Genomic DNA, 15817 nt, shown 5'->3' with positions numbered 1-15817 from the left:
TAGCATTAGAGCGTTTTTGTAATAACTACCATTGCTTCAAGCATTCGCTTCAGTTCAGAGGCTGCATCAAAGCCTTCTTTATGCTCTAGCATTAAAAAAAAACAAAAAAAAACTGTATAAATACGTCTTTGGGAGCATGGTAATATTTAAAATATAACGTATTTATACGTTTTTGGGAGCAAACGAGTTAAACATTATGAATTGCTCTCTTTAGACGGGCACGTTCCCTGGTAAGCCCGCTTCTGAAGAAGAGCAATTTCGATTTTAGCAATCTTGGCAACTATCAACCAGCATCAAATTTTTAGGAAACATTTTTCAGGAAAACTAGTTTATAATGAACACAATGACTTTTTAGCCAATTTTAATATATGGGGAAAATATCAGTCGGGTTTTAATATAGCACAGAGACTGTACAAGACTGTCTCAGAAAATTAGAATATTGTGATAAAGTCCATTATTTTCTGTAATGCAATTAAATAAGCAAAAATGCCATACATTCTGGATTCATTACAAATCAACTGAAATATTGCAAGCCTTTTATTGTTTTAATATTGCTGATTATGGCTTTTTTTTTTTTTATTTTTTTTTTTACTTGGGCTGAAGAAATATTCTAATATTTTGAGATGGGATATTTGAGTTTTCTTAAGCTGTAAACCATAATCTTCATTGTTTGTTAGCATCAAGCTAAGTGAACTTTTCAATTTGGTGGTTTAACATTTCCAATGTATAGTTATCGTTGTTTTCTGATTAGTCTGACAGTAAGCTTGAACTGGAAATGACTTTTTTTAAATTATTATTATTACTTGGTAACTTGAGGTTATTGCTACCTTACAGTGGTACAATGTAAAAACAGTTGGATCAAAAATAACCCAACTGTGGGTCAAAAATTGAAAAATTGACCAATCCTCTAATTGGGTCTATTTGACCCAACTTTGAGTCAAGAAATGGGTCTTTTAGTGTAAAACAACTCATAAATATTGGTCAGATCTTTTAATTGGGTCAAAAAATTGGGCCATTTGGTATAAAACAACCCAAAAAGTTGGGTCAAATTGACCCATAAAGTAGATCGGTCCATTTTTGATCCATAATTGGGATACTTTTTTTAGAGTTTAGAGTCTCAATATTTGCTTGTAAAAGAAAAATCACAGAGACAACTCATACCCGGTTTGTTTTTAGCGTCCTGTCAGTCCCCCACGTGTATGTAATTATGTTGCCGACCCCCTCGCTTGCAACTGGCGGCCCACCAGGGGTGCGGGGACCCCCGCTTGAGAAGCCCTGATGTGTTGTTGGTGGCGTGCATGGCCCCAGTCATATCTATGCAGATGAGGCAGCACATCGCGTCGATGACCGTGTGTATCTATGCTAATGCGGGGATCAGTCGGCCCGGGAAAGTCATCTGGCTCGTGCTACCACTTTATCTTATCAGCCGACGCGCCTCAGTGCCGCTCGACCTGTCGCATAGCTGGCTGGCATGCTGTGCGCATGAAAAGAACTTTGCGCCCCTTCCTCCGTCCTCTCACCTCTGCATGTGTCTCTTGGAGCTGCGGAGTTATTTTTTTTAAAGCGTGTTTAGTATGAAAACGATTGCAGATTGGCCAAAATTTTAAGTTGAATTCTTTTTTTTTTTTTTTCAACAAATAGAATTCTGCAAGTTTACATAGCCTGGCAGAATGTGTGAAATATTCATCCATCCATCCATCCATCCATTTTCTTTACCGCTTGCTCCTCACAAAGGTCGCGGGGGTGCTGGAGTCTATCCCAGCTGGCTACGGACAGTAGGCGGAGCACACCCTGAACTGGTTGCCAGCCAATCGCAGTGTGTGCAATAATCTATCATTATTTTCTTTTTTTTATATGTTTTACACATGCCACAATTGTGGTCTTCCGTTTGTAGAAATGGGAACAGCACCATTTAAAAAAAAAAAAAAAAAAAAAAAAAAAAAAAGGAAAATGTTAATTTAGTGTGTTTAGTAAAAAAAATACATAATAAAAATAAAAAATAAATAAACTATATAATATAAGATATAAAATAAAAAATAATACAAAAAAATAGCATTATGTAGCAATCCCTTTACTCTCATAAATGTCCAAACCGCTTTCTGACAACTTCTGCCCCGCGCAGATCTTCTTACCAGACTGTAATAGATGAGATGGAGTCACCGTTTCCGTAAACGTCGTCTTTTTGCTCAAGTCCAGACAGTAAATCCTGACTTAGTGTAACCCTTTGAGCCCCCACTCTCATCACACACGCCCCCTTTTTCGGCTCTTTGTCTCCAGTCTGCTCTCTGGCATGATTATTTCTTATCATGTATTTATTTGTTTAATCCACCGGCCCCCCCACCACATTTGACCCCCCCTCCACATACAGAACCCTCAACCCCCACCAGCCTACTGCCCCATCTGAGCAGTGTAGGCCTTGAAGAGACCCTCACACCTCCCCCCCACTTGCATGTGACCATCACTATGGCTTGCCTCCACTCACACTATAAATAATGGATGCATTAGCATGCATGAATATCTTTTTTTTTTCTTCTTCTGTATATATGTGTATGTGCCTTAATTCATTATTAATCCTCTTCAAGGCAAAATGGGTGGCGGCTCGTGCAGTGCTGGTGGGCTTCGGCTAAAACCTGCTCCATATCCCCAAATTTGGTGGAAGCAACCCCCCCATCAAAAAAAGAAACTGCCCCCACCTCTTTATCAGCTCTTAAGTACTTGCAATCTCCTCTGCGATATACATCTGGAAGGGGAGAGTAATCTGTTTTTTTTTTAAATTTATTTATTTATTTATTTTTATTTTTTTTTGGGGGGGGGGGGGGGGGGTGATGGTTTTCCCCCAAAAAACGCTAAGTGGGCCACAGTATTAGTTACACCTCGGAGGGCAAGTAAAATTGAAAGGTATTAACATTTTCATGTTCATTTGCATGTTCAATACCACTTTTTTACAAGTCCGAGTACTTCATTTACCGATACTGATGCCAAACAAAAAACATGACATAATCTCAAAGAAAATCCTATATATCACAACATATCATTTTTTGTCAAAAAAATAATGAAATAATGACAATTTTCTATACTTCTAATTTCTCATTCCAAGTTTCTGATCATAAAAAGCCCACAAGAGGGCGGCCAATACTGGCAAAGAGTATCTTGAAATAAGGCCGGGTATTGGCCTGATATCGGTACTTTGCCATTCCTAGTTTTATTATTTTGAGACAGAAACGTATGTGTCGACCAATTTTTGTAGTTGACTTAAGCTTGCCGTGCATCTACGAAGCTACGTGGACGCGCCACGCGGAAAACATGGCGGATGAACAAAAGTTGTCATAAAGAACAGTGTATATTTGTGTATGTATGTATGTTATATTTCCCGATTCTTTTTCATTTATTTTGTTCAAAGTATGTCGAATGTTCTCCCAAGCTGTTGATGTTGGTAGTATATGGGGGGTAAGAAAAAGTTTTCTACTTCTATTGTGGTGATGTGTTGTTCATATGCCGTAGATGCTCTTCACTGCCTCCTATAGTCTGGGAGCAGATCGACCATAGCATGGGCAAAGATGATGAAGGCTGCAAGTTTGTTTTGATTCCGCACGGCTCATTTCCGGACATGCGTCAAGTATAAACGAAGTTTTCACGGAGTTAATAGATTTTTTTTTCTTCCCTTCCAGGATTAACTGCACCTTCTGGTGTCTGCAACTCGGCCACCAGGGGGTGGTATAGCACAGCCCACATGTTACACGTTACAATTAACTATGGCATTTTGCATTCTTTGTTAGCTTTAAGCTAAAACAAGTTCATTATTTTGGTTGTAGTTTGCAAAGTTACTGAGCATGTTCCTATTACAGTGGTACCTCTACTTACGAAATTAATTGATTCTGGAAGAAAGTTCTTAAGATGAAAATTTTGTAAGTAGAGACGCATTTTCCATGTAAATACCCTAATCCGTTCCAAGCCTCCCAAAATTCAGACATAAATGTTTTATAAAGCATAAAAATGCATCAAAACATGTAACACATACATGTTACAATTAGATTATTGCACAATAAATGAGAGTTGTGCATAATGTAAAAAACAAAGAATAGAGTAAAGAATAAAAATGATGGTCATTTACCTTTTTAACTGATATCCTCATCGTTTTTTGCGCTCTTTGGTTCATGTTCTCTCTCAGAAGTGTTTTTTGTTGGTGTTTTGTAAAGAAAGGAGCCAAGGATGTTTGCTTTTTTTTTTTTTTTTTTTTTTTTAACAATCCTTCGAAAATGTCTAAGGCAAACATCATCATAGTGAGCGACCGCCCGACTGGTGAACACTTTTTCTGGGTGATTTCTTTCCAACAAATTCCGAAACTTGATGGAAACTTCAGGTCTTTTTTTTTTTTCTTTTTCTTTTTTTTCTTCTTTTTTTCTTTTTGAGAGGAAAAAAAAAAAAAGGAAACTTCAGGTCTGATGGCGAGGCATCTTTTTCCAAAAAAGGCCCGTCTCGTCGCAATTAAAAACTTACTGCGCAACGTAGGCTTTATCAATCACCAATTGTATGAATTTTTGCACAAATGCATCAGCCGTTAGTGAATACATTTGAACATCTGAACACCTCATGGCCCGAGGGGCGAATGACGAGGACGCTCCATAGATACATCCATTATCTATCTATTTTACACACATAGACACATGCGGTATGCTAAGGTAATATCCAATGGCAGAGCAGCCGTATGTTGCGTTCAGGAAACTCTGGGAGCTGCGAGAAGCAGCCCATACTGTATTTTTACCTGTCATATCCTGAAACTTTTCGTAATAAGAGGCAATATTTTCCCGTTGAGGAGTTTCGTAACTTGAAAATTTCGTATAAAGGGACGTTCATAAGTAGAGGTACCACTGTATTTGGGTTCTTATGGGCCAAATTTTCAAAATGGTACCACTGTGGGTATGTGACGCTACGGCCTGTGACCAAAGATGCGCAGGTTTGATTCCCGCTTTTTTTTTTTTTTTTTTTTTTTTTTTAACAAGCAGCAACTTGCATCTGCAAGTTTGTTGGAACAGCAAACAAACGCCTGCATGCTTATTTTAGCCAACGTACGTGTGGGCGTCTTATTAAGAACGGCGTCTTTGTTTGTGTTTATTTTCTACAACTCGTCATGCATTGAAGACGTGAGATCAAACAGGTTGTGTGTGTGTGTTTGTTGCAGATAAATTTGCATGTGTGTAGTTTTGATTCACCGAGTATGCTTGTGAACATTAAGATAGAGGGGGTGTGTTCATTTATATATAGCATGTGAGTGAGCTTATGTCCCTGAGTGCCCTCATCACACACTTTATTCATGAACCATGTCTTGCACACACACCCATTCACAAAACAAGACATACACGTACACTTTCTTTCATGTGTCAAACACACACGCACCCGCATTCCCGAGCGAGCTCGCTTTCCGTCCGCTAGGTCGCAGTGCGTGCCTCGCAGCCTCCCGTCGCATGCTGCAAGCTCTCTCGCTCAGCCCGCCAATAGCCGGCCTTCAAAGCAGAGACACAACCAATCAGAAACTACTACACGACACACACACTTGGAGTGCCTTGGCCTCCAGTGCAGACACGCACAGACCCACACCACTGCCTCCTATCTACATGCCTTGCATGCTCACTCTTGCGTAACATACTTTTACTTTTTATTAAGAATACAAGTCATCCATATAAGCAAGTTTGTGACGTGCGTGTTTTACAGTAGCCACCCAAAAAATCTCCAATTTGAAGGTAAATACTTTAATGTAATAAAATGTGGAAACATATTTTTTTTGTGTGCGAGTACATGCTTGTCAAAGACATTTTAACATGCAAGAACATCCAACAATTTTATTTCAAATTTTCTGGCAAAATCAATATTACACATGTACAACCCTCAAATAATTACAACAAATATATATTAGAAATAAAGTATAATTGATTTATCATAGTTAATTATCACTAATTGAACACAATTAGTGCACAAGGCAATTAAAAGTCAGACTGCATCACAATACAGGAGGACAAACAAAATCAATCCATGTGTAAAATGATTGTAATAAAATAATAATACACGAAACATTAAAAAGAGATAATTCCATCAAACAAAAGGGAGTGTGTTGCCGCCATTTACATAACTGCTAACAGTTAAAATTCCTGTTTAATCACATGCTACTTTGCCGACTTTTTAGATTTGTTTACTTTTTGTGTTGGAGGCGGAGCTTTACAACATTTCTACTACAGGAACAAAAAGGAAATGTTCATTTTTCTTTACATTACAACAAAATATTAAAGGGATACTTTACTTATTTAGCCATTTTTGGCAGTCAAACATTAATATTTTGCCTATAATAAATTTGATATTTTCATTATTTTTAATGTACAATTAATACCTTTAAAAACATTTTTGCAACTTGCTGTCGACTGAAAATGACATCACAAGGGCTCAGGTAACCAATCACAGCTCAGCTTGTGAATGTCACATGACCAAACCTAGAAAACAGGTGAGCAGTGATTGGTTACCTGAGCCCTTGTGATGTCATTTTCAGTCGACAGCAAGTTGCAAAATGTGTTTTTAAAGGTACTAATTGTACGTGAAAAACAATGAAAGTATCAAATTAATTGTAGACAAAATATTAACTTTTTATTGCAATAATGGGCTAAGTGAAGTATCCCTTTAATAAAAAAATACATTTAAAAATATTTCAAAAACATTTGCAAGATGATACAATTGATTAACTTGAAAAGTTTTTGAAAGTCACATCAGTCCCAATAGAATCTGAACTTAAAAACAAAACAGTCAAAGTTTTCCCACATGAACTCGCTCGTTCTGGTGTCAAAGTGGGCGTCGCCGTCCATCAGGCAGCGGGGGTTCCCGATTTTCTGGAATGTTCTCCAACCCGATGTTTTGGTCCTGGTGCTCTCTAGTAAATTGTCATGAGAGCGAGCAAGCAGGAGGCACCACACTGAGACGCTGAACTTCTCGCAACCTCCCAAATTCTTTCTTGGACGCAGGAAATTGAAATATCGTGCGTATTGGCATGCTGGTGGTCATCCATCAGCGAGGCCCGAGCGGGATGCGAGACGAGGCCCCGTGTAGATCAGAGATGAGCTGCTGGGTGTGGGTTCAAAGGTAAAAAGAGCAGAGGCCAGTGTGAGCGTCACCAGGACACTTGATTAGGTACGCTTCTTTCTTTGAGAAGCTAGCTCAGTCAGGTTTATGATGTGGTTAGTTGAGTGCATGTGAGGGCTTCGGGTTCTGCTCCATGCTTCTTGTGAGTGTATTCATTTTGCATTTGACAGTCTGTTTGGATTAAAACAACTCAAGAGGTCATTTAACACAAATTTGGGAACTTTTCTTGTCACTGCTCGTTGTAAACTCTGCCACTGCCACATGATATGTCCATTTTTTGACTGCTTTGCTTTAAATGTCGAAAGACGTGTCAACAATCTACCTACGTTTCAAAAATTCAAGTTGATGTGGCCAATGAGCCAGATGAGGCTTGACACATATTTTCCTCTAACTGGCTGCACTGTTTCTGTTTTTGTTCTCTCCAGCCACTTGGACTTGCATGCAAACTCCGCACAGGAAGGAATGTGGGAGAAAGTCCGACAGAGAAATCAAACCCAGGACTGTGAGGTGAACATACTGCTCTTCTGTTGGACCTTACTAGAGTGGTGTACCTAATGAAGTGGCCGTTGAGTGGGGATGGGATTGCTGTGGGTGTCATGAATTCTAAACAATGTCAAAATAATTTCCCCCTGATGGTAAACGTTAACATTTGCCTTTTTTTATTTTTTATTTTTAGCTAGCATCAACAGGTGTCCATGCACCTCTCAACTGTAGATCAGGGGTTCTCTAAATTATTTTTTCCCCCCCCAAGGACACCTTAGCATTTTTACTTTTGCGCCTGCGCCCTTGTGGTTGGAGTTGTTGATTTTACTAAATGTAAAGCAATTTGAATAATATTTTATGCATGCACACGTTATCCCAAAAGGTTCGATTGATTAATTTGATTGAACAAATTCTTATTTTCTTGACAAAAAACGGCCAATCTTAGTTGAAACTAAGACCGAGAATTACACATTTTGTTTTTCAAACCACAAAATTTACCGTAGGTGTTAGTTTAATGCTAACACGTGGCACAACACATGTAAATAGCCAATATAAAAATAATTATAGTTATCTATCTATCTATCTATCTATCTAAGCTAGCTATCATTACCGCTGAGGACCGCCTCAGTTTATATACTATATCTGTTAGTAAATTTTAGTCTGAAAAAGACTATATTCGGTCCCAGTCTAAACAGAGTAAACTTTATACTCGGAAGAGAGTAAATTCAGCAACATCAACAAAACCCAACAGTCACAGAACCATTGGCCCATACCACTCCTATTCTGTATCAATATATCGAAAGTGTCAGGTGAATCCTCATCTCCATTTTTGGATGAATCAAGAGTTAACTATGGCAATATGTTGGCTAACAAGTTTAGCATAGGTCAGGTGGTAGAGTAGCTGTCTTCCATGTTGAAGGTTGTGGGATCATTCTTCAATCCTTGCATGTTTTATTGTCCTTGTTTGTTTTTGAGTATTTCACACTCTTCCAAGTGTAAAGGTTTACTATGCTTAGAGTGGGACCGAATATAGCATTTTTAGAGTAAAATGTACTATGAAATTTACTGTGCAAGTGTGTACACCCGAAGGAACAGAACATTGTCCATTTAATTGAAGCACAAAATGTATACAAACTGTATTTGTGCTTTGTTCTTTTTACTCTTAATTTTTTAATGTCATATTACTGCATGTTTTTGTAAAATAGTACAGATTGCCATTTTTGTTTTGTTTTTTTGGGGTAGTCTGGAACGGATTAATGTCATTTCCATTCAGTTTAATAGGGAAAGATTATTTGACGGCCATGACTATATCATATTGCAACGAGTGTGGATCATATTTGTCTAAAGTGACGTTTCCGCCACCCACGCGTGAATAACTGAAAGTGGCAGGCTTCATGACGGAGGTTGTAGAGGGTGGGAGTGGGGATGATGTCAACGCCAGCGTTATATAAAACGTATAGCGCACAGTTGGAAGCAGCCCGCATGGCCGCGATGATCCTTTTCTTTCATTTTCACTCCTTTTATAATCTCGTCTACTCTTCTCCGCATTCTCCTCCTCCTCCTCCTCCGCCGTGAACTTGTGACCTCCGGATGCCCGCTTCCCACCGCACAGGAAGTGACATCAGCGGGACTTGAAAAGTAAAAAAAAAAAAAGAAAGAAAAATAACTAAGAGTCGCAGGATGGCGTGCGTGCCGGATGTCCGGCGCTGGATTGTTGTTGTTTTGGATGTCGGATGAAGGATGACGCCGAGTGGAGCAGCCGGACGGACGCGCATGCTGGAGGCTGAGTGAGTCGCTGACTGGATGCTTTTTTTTTTTCTTCTTTTCTTTCCGTTCATGCAACTTCCCATACGACACGCTTTGCACGTCTCGCCTCCGTCGTGATGAGAACTTGCGTGGGAAATACTAATTTTGTCGTGCGCGCTGACGGCGAAGAGCATCCTTGTTTTGTTTGCGAGTGATGCTGATGAGGATGAAAGATGCTGATGTATAATCCGTGCGCGCGTTTTGTTTTGAACGTCCCCCTCCGTCCGCAGCATCCGAGTTGCATGACAGTCCGGCGTGCGTCTCGCCATGCGTGCGGATGGCGTGTTGTTATTCGCCAGCCGTGTGCGTGTGGCTCCCCCTCCTCTTCCTCACCGGCGAGGAAGAGCCAGTCAGACTCTGACGTGCACCCAGACAGAAAGTGCTGCAGTCACGTGATGTCTGCTCTCTCACATTAGGGCTGTCTGCTGGCTGCTCGGCACGCAGCGCCTCCACTTTCGCTGCTCGTACGACAAAATATGGATTGCAAACGATGGGAATTCCGTGGGTCATTCAAAAGCATTAAAAGTTACTGAATGCATTTAGCTTTTAAATGGCATTAAAAAGCTTTGATTTTACATACGTTGTGCAAACGTCACTATAACACAATTTAGCAATCATAAATGTGATTAAAAATATATGCATTTGTAGGGACTGGTGACTACTAGTTTACAAAATGGAGTTGCTTCATGTTCCAAATACAGTTTACTTTGAATTTGAAAAGAAAACTGTTTTGTCCTGTCACCAATGCCCAACATGAAACACTAATGTCACCTAGTGGCAGAAAATGACCTCAACACACATCTATGACTCAATGTTTCACACTTCTTTTAATTTACTGCTGTATATCTTTTTAACTTCAAATAACTCTATGAATTACTTACGACAATGTTCCTATATCAGTGAATTAAAAGACACAACCACATTTGTATTTGGTAACCATATTTGTCCATGTTAAGTGATAAGAGTATGAAAAATTGGACCAAAATATTTCATTGTACATTTAAAAAAGATCTAAAATGTGCGATTAATTTTGGATTAATCAAGCGTTAACTATGGCAATCATGCTATTAATTCTGATTAAAAAAATGAAATCAACTGAAAGCCATAGTATATAAACAGCATACCGCCGCTGTCCATTTTTGTCTTTTTTTTTTAAAAAAGAAGACATTTTTATGTTTTTTTTTGTTTTTTTTGGGGGGGTAAAACCAATATATATATGAAGATGTGTTTTTCACATAGCAGCGACGATATGCACATACATGTACAGGACTGTCTCAGAAAATTTGAATATTGTGATAAAGTCCATTATTTTCTGTAGTAGTAAAAAGTAAAAATGTCATACATTCTGGATTTATTACAAATCAACTGAAATATTGCAATCCTTTTATTATTTTAATATTGCTGATTATGGATTAGAGCTGAAGAAAACACAAATATCCTATCTCAAAATATTAGAGTATTTCCTCAGACCAAGTAAAAAAAAAAAGCCATAACCAGCAATATTAAAACAATAAAAGGCTTGCAATATTTCAGTTGATTTGTAATGATTCCATGGCATTTTTGCTTAATTATTTGCATTAAAGAAAATAATGGACTTTATCATAATATTCTAATTTTCTGAGACAGTCCTGTAAGTATTTATATCTGTGTTTGACGTGGGCATTAGATTAGTGTTAAGTTGCATTAAAAATGGCATTATAAATCCTGAAATTAGATTTGCCGAAACCTTCAGAAACCATATCATATCATATAATATCATATCATATCATATCTCATCATATCTCATCATATCTCATCATATCATATCATATCATATCATATCATATCATATCATATATCATGGCAGGCAGCAAGGAGGATTTATGTTTGGGCTGCAAAAGGGCCAAAAATGAATAGTACATTTTTATTAGTAAAAATGTATTAATTACTAAAGTTTCATGCAAATGTGGCAATGACTCTTTGTAACTTTCCGTAACAACCTAGGATAAACCTAGCTCCTCCCCTGACATCCATATACAGGTATGTTCGTGTCTCAGTCGAAACTTATCACTTCAACATACTTCCTTGACACCAATTGCTACTTTCCTGTTCGGCAGTGCTTTAGTGTCATCTTGCAGCATGTATTCAGTAACAGTACAGTTGCATTTAACTTTGAAGTACAATACTGTTGAATGTAATGTATGTTTTCATACATTTTCTATTTTTAGAACGGCTGGCACGCATATGGGGTTGGCCCAAACGCGGCTTGTTATGTAATATTGAGCCTTCATGAGAATCCAGCAATTGTTAAAGCATTTCCAGAGTGTCCAATCAAATTGTTATGATGTCAGATCATATGCTGTTAATTTGCATATTTGTCCGCCTTTGCTCTGCTACCTCATAATTGTATTTGTTCATCTTAATTAAGTTCTGTAATTAATTACTGAGCAGTTTGTAGTACAAATCATTGCGTTACACCAGCTGCCCCAAATAATAGACGGCCATACGATGGTATGAATAGATCTGAATACAACCTGTACGCATGCCATGCTTTAACAGCCTCTTTCGAGTCAATAAAACAGTTGCCCCCAATGGAAGCCGTCGCCCCCAAATGGAAAGAACTTGGGAGGAACCTCAGCACCTGCTGTTCGGCAACACTCGGGCCTCACTGGAGAGGTCATATTTAACTGCTCATAATTCTGATTTATGGCCTTACAGAGGCACGGCTTCCACTTTCAAAACGGTGCCGTCGTATCGCTCGCTCGCACGGCTAACTGCTTTCTCGCCGGCTTGTAACTCGTCGTATTTTCGGTAGCTTGCGGATTTAAAAAGGGGGAGAAAATATGTCCATGGGGATTTCAGTCTGTCCAGACTGTGTATAGTGGTGACTTGAGATGCAAGTTACATAAATGGAGACAAAGGAAATGACACTTTGTGTTATTAAAATAACTACATAGCTTTGCATTCTGCTAGCTTAATGCTATTATGCAACGCAAAACACAGTGGCTAACTAATTGCAGCTAAAAGCTATGAATATTCCTGTGATTTACTGAGTCACTACGTGGGATTCCATCCAACTATTTTATTTGAATTTTCAAAAATTATGAAAATATACCTGGATGCAAAAAAATAAAAAGGGCGTAAAATTCACAAAAATGTTTTAACACTTGGAGCGGCATTTTTCTCAGTGTATCGATTAAAGGAAAATGAATGCAAAGCGTGCAATCAATATAAATGTATATAATGTATATATATATATATATATATATATATATATATATATATATATATATATATATATATATATATATATTTTATTTTTTTTTTTCCCTAATGATAGGTAAGTACTGATACCAGGTATCAGTAATGGGCCGATACCTGGCCTTATTTCAAGGTATTGTTACTTGTGACGGTGACCGATACCATCCTCTTTGATGATAAGGAATTAGAAATGAGAAGTATAGAAAATTGCCATGAAAGTTATAAAATTTTAAGGAAAAATGCAAATAGGGATACTTAGGTTTTTCTTTCAAATTGAGCTGTTGTTTATTTATTCATTTATTTTTAATATGTCAAAAGTACTAGTGGTTTTGGTATTGTATGTTTGACTACTCGAGTTGTTTACATACAGATGTCAGTCTGAAAAAAAAAGTGGTATCAGTCTAACATCGTTATTATGAATAGCAGAAAAACACACGTGCATGTGTTTTTCTCTAGGTGTGGCACGTGTACGTGCGTGGCCAAGTTGTACGATTGCGTGTGTGTGCGTGTGTCACTCACACTGCTGTCGCCTGTCCACACTGATAACTTCATCATCCGAGGCTTGCGTGTAGACTCCTAATCTCCCCCGGGTGAATGTGGCGGCCCGAGACACAGGAAGTCAACTTCCTCGCCCAGAGGAGACGGAGGTGAGGAAACCCCACTGATCTGTATATATGACTGGATTGGACTGGACTGGAAGACTTTTGAGGTATACCGCCATATTGCTCCTCCCAAGACGCGTTTCTCGGCATACGATCATTGACAGTATGGAAATTGGAGAACATTTGAGACAGTACTTAATAGAAGCAGAATGATTTATGTTTTCATTTGTTAAACTTAAACAAGAAGACTTATGACATTTTACAACTTACATGTATAAATTATATGCTTAATGATGTTTACAGGAGGACACTAAAGCATTATACCTGTAATTCAACAAAAGATGCCTCTGCCAAATCGAATATTGGGCTCTAAGGAACTGAGTGATAAAAGAGAAAGGGTGTCTTCAAAGCAGCACATACCGTCCATTTGTTCTTTTTTTTAAGTTGTGAAAAAATAGTGACCGCCCCGCCACTATACTAACTGCCTACGAGCTGTATATGTCTAATCAGTACGTATAGCGTATCAATTATACAGTAGTCAGCTTGCGAGATGGGAGGAGCAAGATGGCCGCCCTGTGACTTCAACGGCTTGCATGGGCGTCATATATTCATTCATAGTGCATTAACCAGGGCCAAGTTAACAAAAGGGTTATGATTAACTCGCCAAAACACGACAACAGTGTGCTTAGCGAACACAGTTTGTTTGTTTTTCGTCCCACGCACATATCCACATGTACAGCCGTGGTCTCCGGGCAGGAAGTGGATTTGCGCCGCCAAACACAGTTGGAAACTATCTGGGCGGGGGGCGGGGAGAGAGAAAAAACAAACAAACCAAAAAAAAAAAACAGAGTACGCCATCGAACGGACCAATCACAAGCGAGCTACGCCCGGCCATCTACGGCGTTCAAGAATTGGCGATGTGTGCGCTGCACCCGGCCAAGAGGTACGCGGCACTTAAAATTCATGGCTCGCGTAGGTCATGTGATCGACGACGGTCATTAACGCAAGAGCAAACGCAGTAGCATAAATCGGGCTTAATGCTGCATTCGAGGATGGTTGGAAGTTGGACTTTTCCCGAGTTCAAACCAGGAACTACGGACGGGAATGCCCAGCCTCGGAAATTGCACTTACGAAGTTGTAAAAAAAAAAAAGGATCCCGACTTCACCAACGGAATACAAGTGACGTCACTCTTCAATGGCGACCCGTTTGGAAACACAGACCGTGAATGGTAAAACACAATTTACTCGAGTATAAAACTAGAGAGCTATCTTCATTCATAAATATTCAACATATTTCAAGTAATGCAATGATATGCAATGATATCTCCCAGCATAATAATGAGAAGGTAAGTCTGCTGGAGGTCAAAAATGAGTTTTAAGAACCAAAATAAAAACCAATTTACCACTATCCGCCATTTTGGTTGTATACTTTCGCCTCAAACGCTTTCAGGTCGGAACTGGGAAAAACTAACTCGGATATATCCGACTTCCGACCATCCTCGAATGCAGCATTTAATAGAGTAGTCTGCTCATGCGATGGGAGGAGCAAGATGGTTGCCCCTGTGGCTTCAACGGCTCGCACGGGCATGTCTGGGCTAGCGGCTATCCGGTGATATATACAGATCAGTGGGAAAGCCCGCGCGAGCTGGGCCAGTTAGTGACTAATTAGGCGTACGGGAGCGACGGTGCCGGGCCGTATATCCTCCGTGGTGACAGAGAGCGGGCGGGGGGGGGGGTGTCTATTGGCACCCGACAGGTGCAAAAAGGGGAGCGGGCGTCAAGGGGAGTGGAAACCAGAGACGAGGCCGCGCCACATCGTGGGCCGCATTCTGCGGGGTCACATCGCATGCCGGCCGCTTCCTGCCTTGCGTGTGCACGCTAACCGTGCGTCGGTGGGGGGTCAGTGGTCATCTGTCGTAGCGCGTCTAGCTCACGCTCCAACAAAGAAACGCTTTTTTTGTGTGTGTCTGCAACTATTATACAGCCCCCCGCCCATGAGGCGCTTTGATCAGTGGGCCGTAAAAGCGGCGGGTGAAGAAATGCCGCCGTGATGGCTGTTGTGACATATTTGATGCTAAAAAGTTGTCACATTGATTCTTCTGTGCAATTACACGGAGGAATAATCCAGCGGCCATTGTCGCGTCCGTTATGGGAGGAGAATTGGCCGGCGTGTGATGTTTTTTGTTTTTTTTTTCCCCTCGCTGCGTACTTCCTGGCTGTTGTGCTTGAACTCAATAATCCTGCTTCCAGCCGTTACAAATCCTGCTGTCTTGAACGTGAGACCCCAGAACGGCAGACAGGATCTGAAACTGGCTTTCGTTGAGCATTCCTCTGGGCTTTTATGGGCAGGTGTTTAACATTACAGACAGGAGCTTTATTGGCCTACTTGAAAGACAACGTTTTGTTTTTTATGTTTTTTTTTTGCTTACCTCTCAATTAAGGGAAAAACGCTCGATGCACGCACAACAGGTTTACTCATAAAAAATGTTGCATGTATGAGGAGGTCTTCAGCTGGCAGTATCATGGCACATCCCCGAATGGGACTATGACCCATGACGTATGTGTGG

General features: G+C 39.8%; 1 protein-coding gene and 1 long non-coding RNA gene across 6 annotated transcripts in view; both read left to right on the top strand.

The window, feature by feature from the left end:
* LOC144025958 (uncharacterized) overlaps nucleotides 1-7703 on the top strand; it is a 32309-nt gene extending 24606 nt beyond the window's left edge. For both annotated transcript variants that reach the window (XR_013285003.1, XM_077532373.1), the window contains exon 3: nucleotides 7545-7703. Coding sequence is in view for 1 of the 2 variants with exons in the window: in XM_077532373.1 (XP_077388499.1) it covers nucleotides 7545-7674 (130 nt within the window). In the remaining variant the exon portion in view is untranslated. The remainder of the gene's footprint in view (nucleotides 1-7544) is intronic.
* A 1324-nt stretch (nucleotides 7704-9027) lies between these two features.
* LOC144025959 (uncharacterized) overlaps nucleotides 9028-15817 on the top strand; it is a 127275-nt gene continuing 120485 nt past the window's right edge. For 2 of the 4 annotated variants that reach the window (XR_013285006.1, XR_013285005.1), the window contains exon 1: nucleotides 9028-9389. This is a non-coding gene — a long non-coding RNA (uncharacterized LOC144025959). The remainder of the gene's footprint in view (nucleotides 9390-15817) is intronic. The other 2 variants (XR_013285009.1, XR_013285008.1) reach the window with 2 other exon arrangements.

The sequence above is a fragment of the Festucalex cinctus genome, chromosome 9, assembly GCF_051991245.1.
Source record: "Festucalex cinctus isolate MCC-2025b chromosome 9, RoL_Fcin_1.0, whole genome shotgun sequence".
In the NCBI taxonomy this organism is placed as follows: Eukaryota; Metazoa; Chordata; class Actinopteri; order Syngnathiformes; family Syngnathidae; genus Festucalex; species Festucalex cinctus.
Note: the sequence above shows the minus strand (reverse complement) of the source record. Positions and strands in the feature narration are given on the sequence as shown.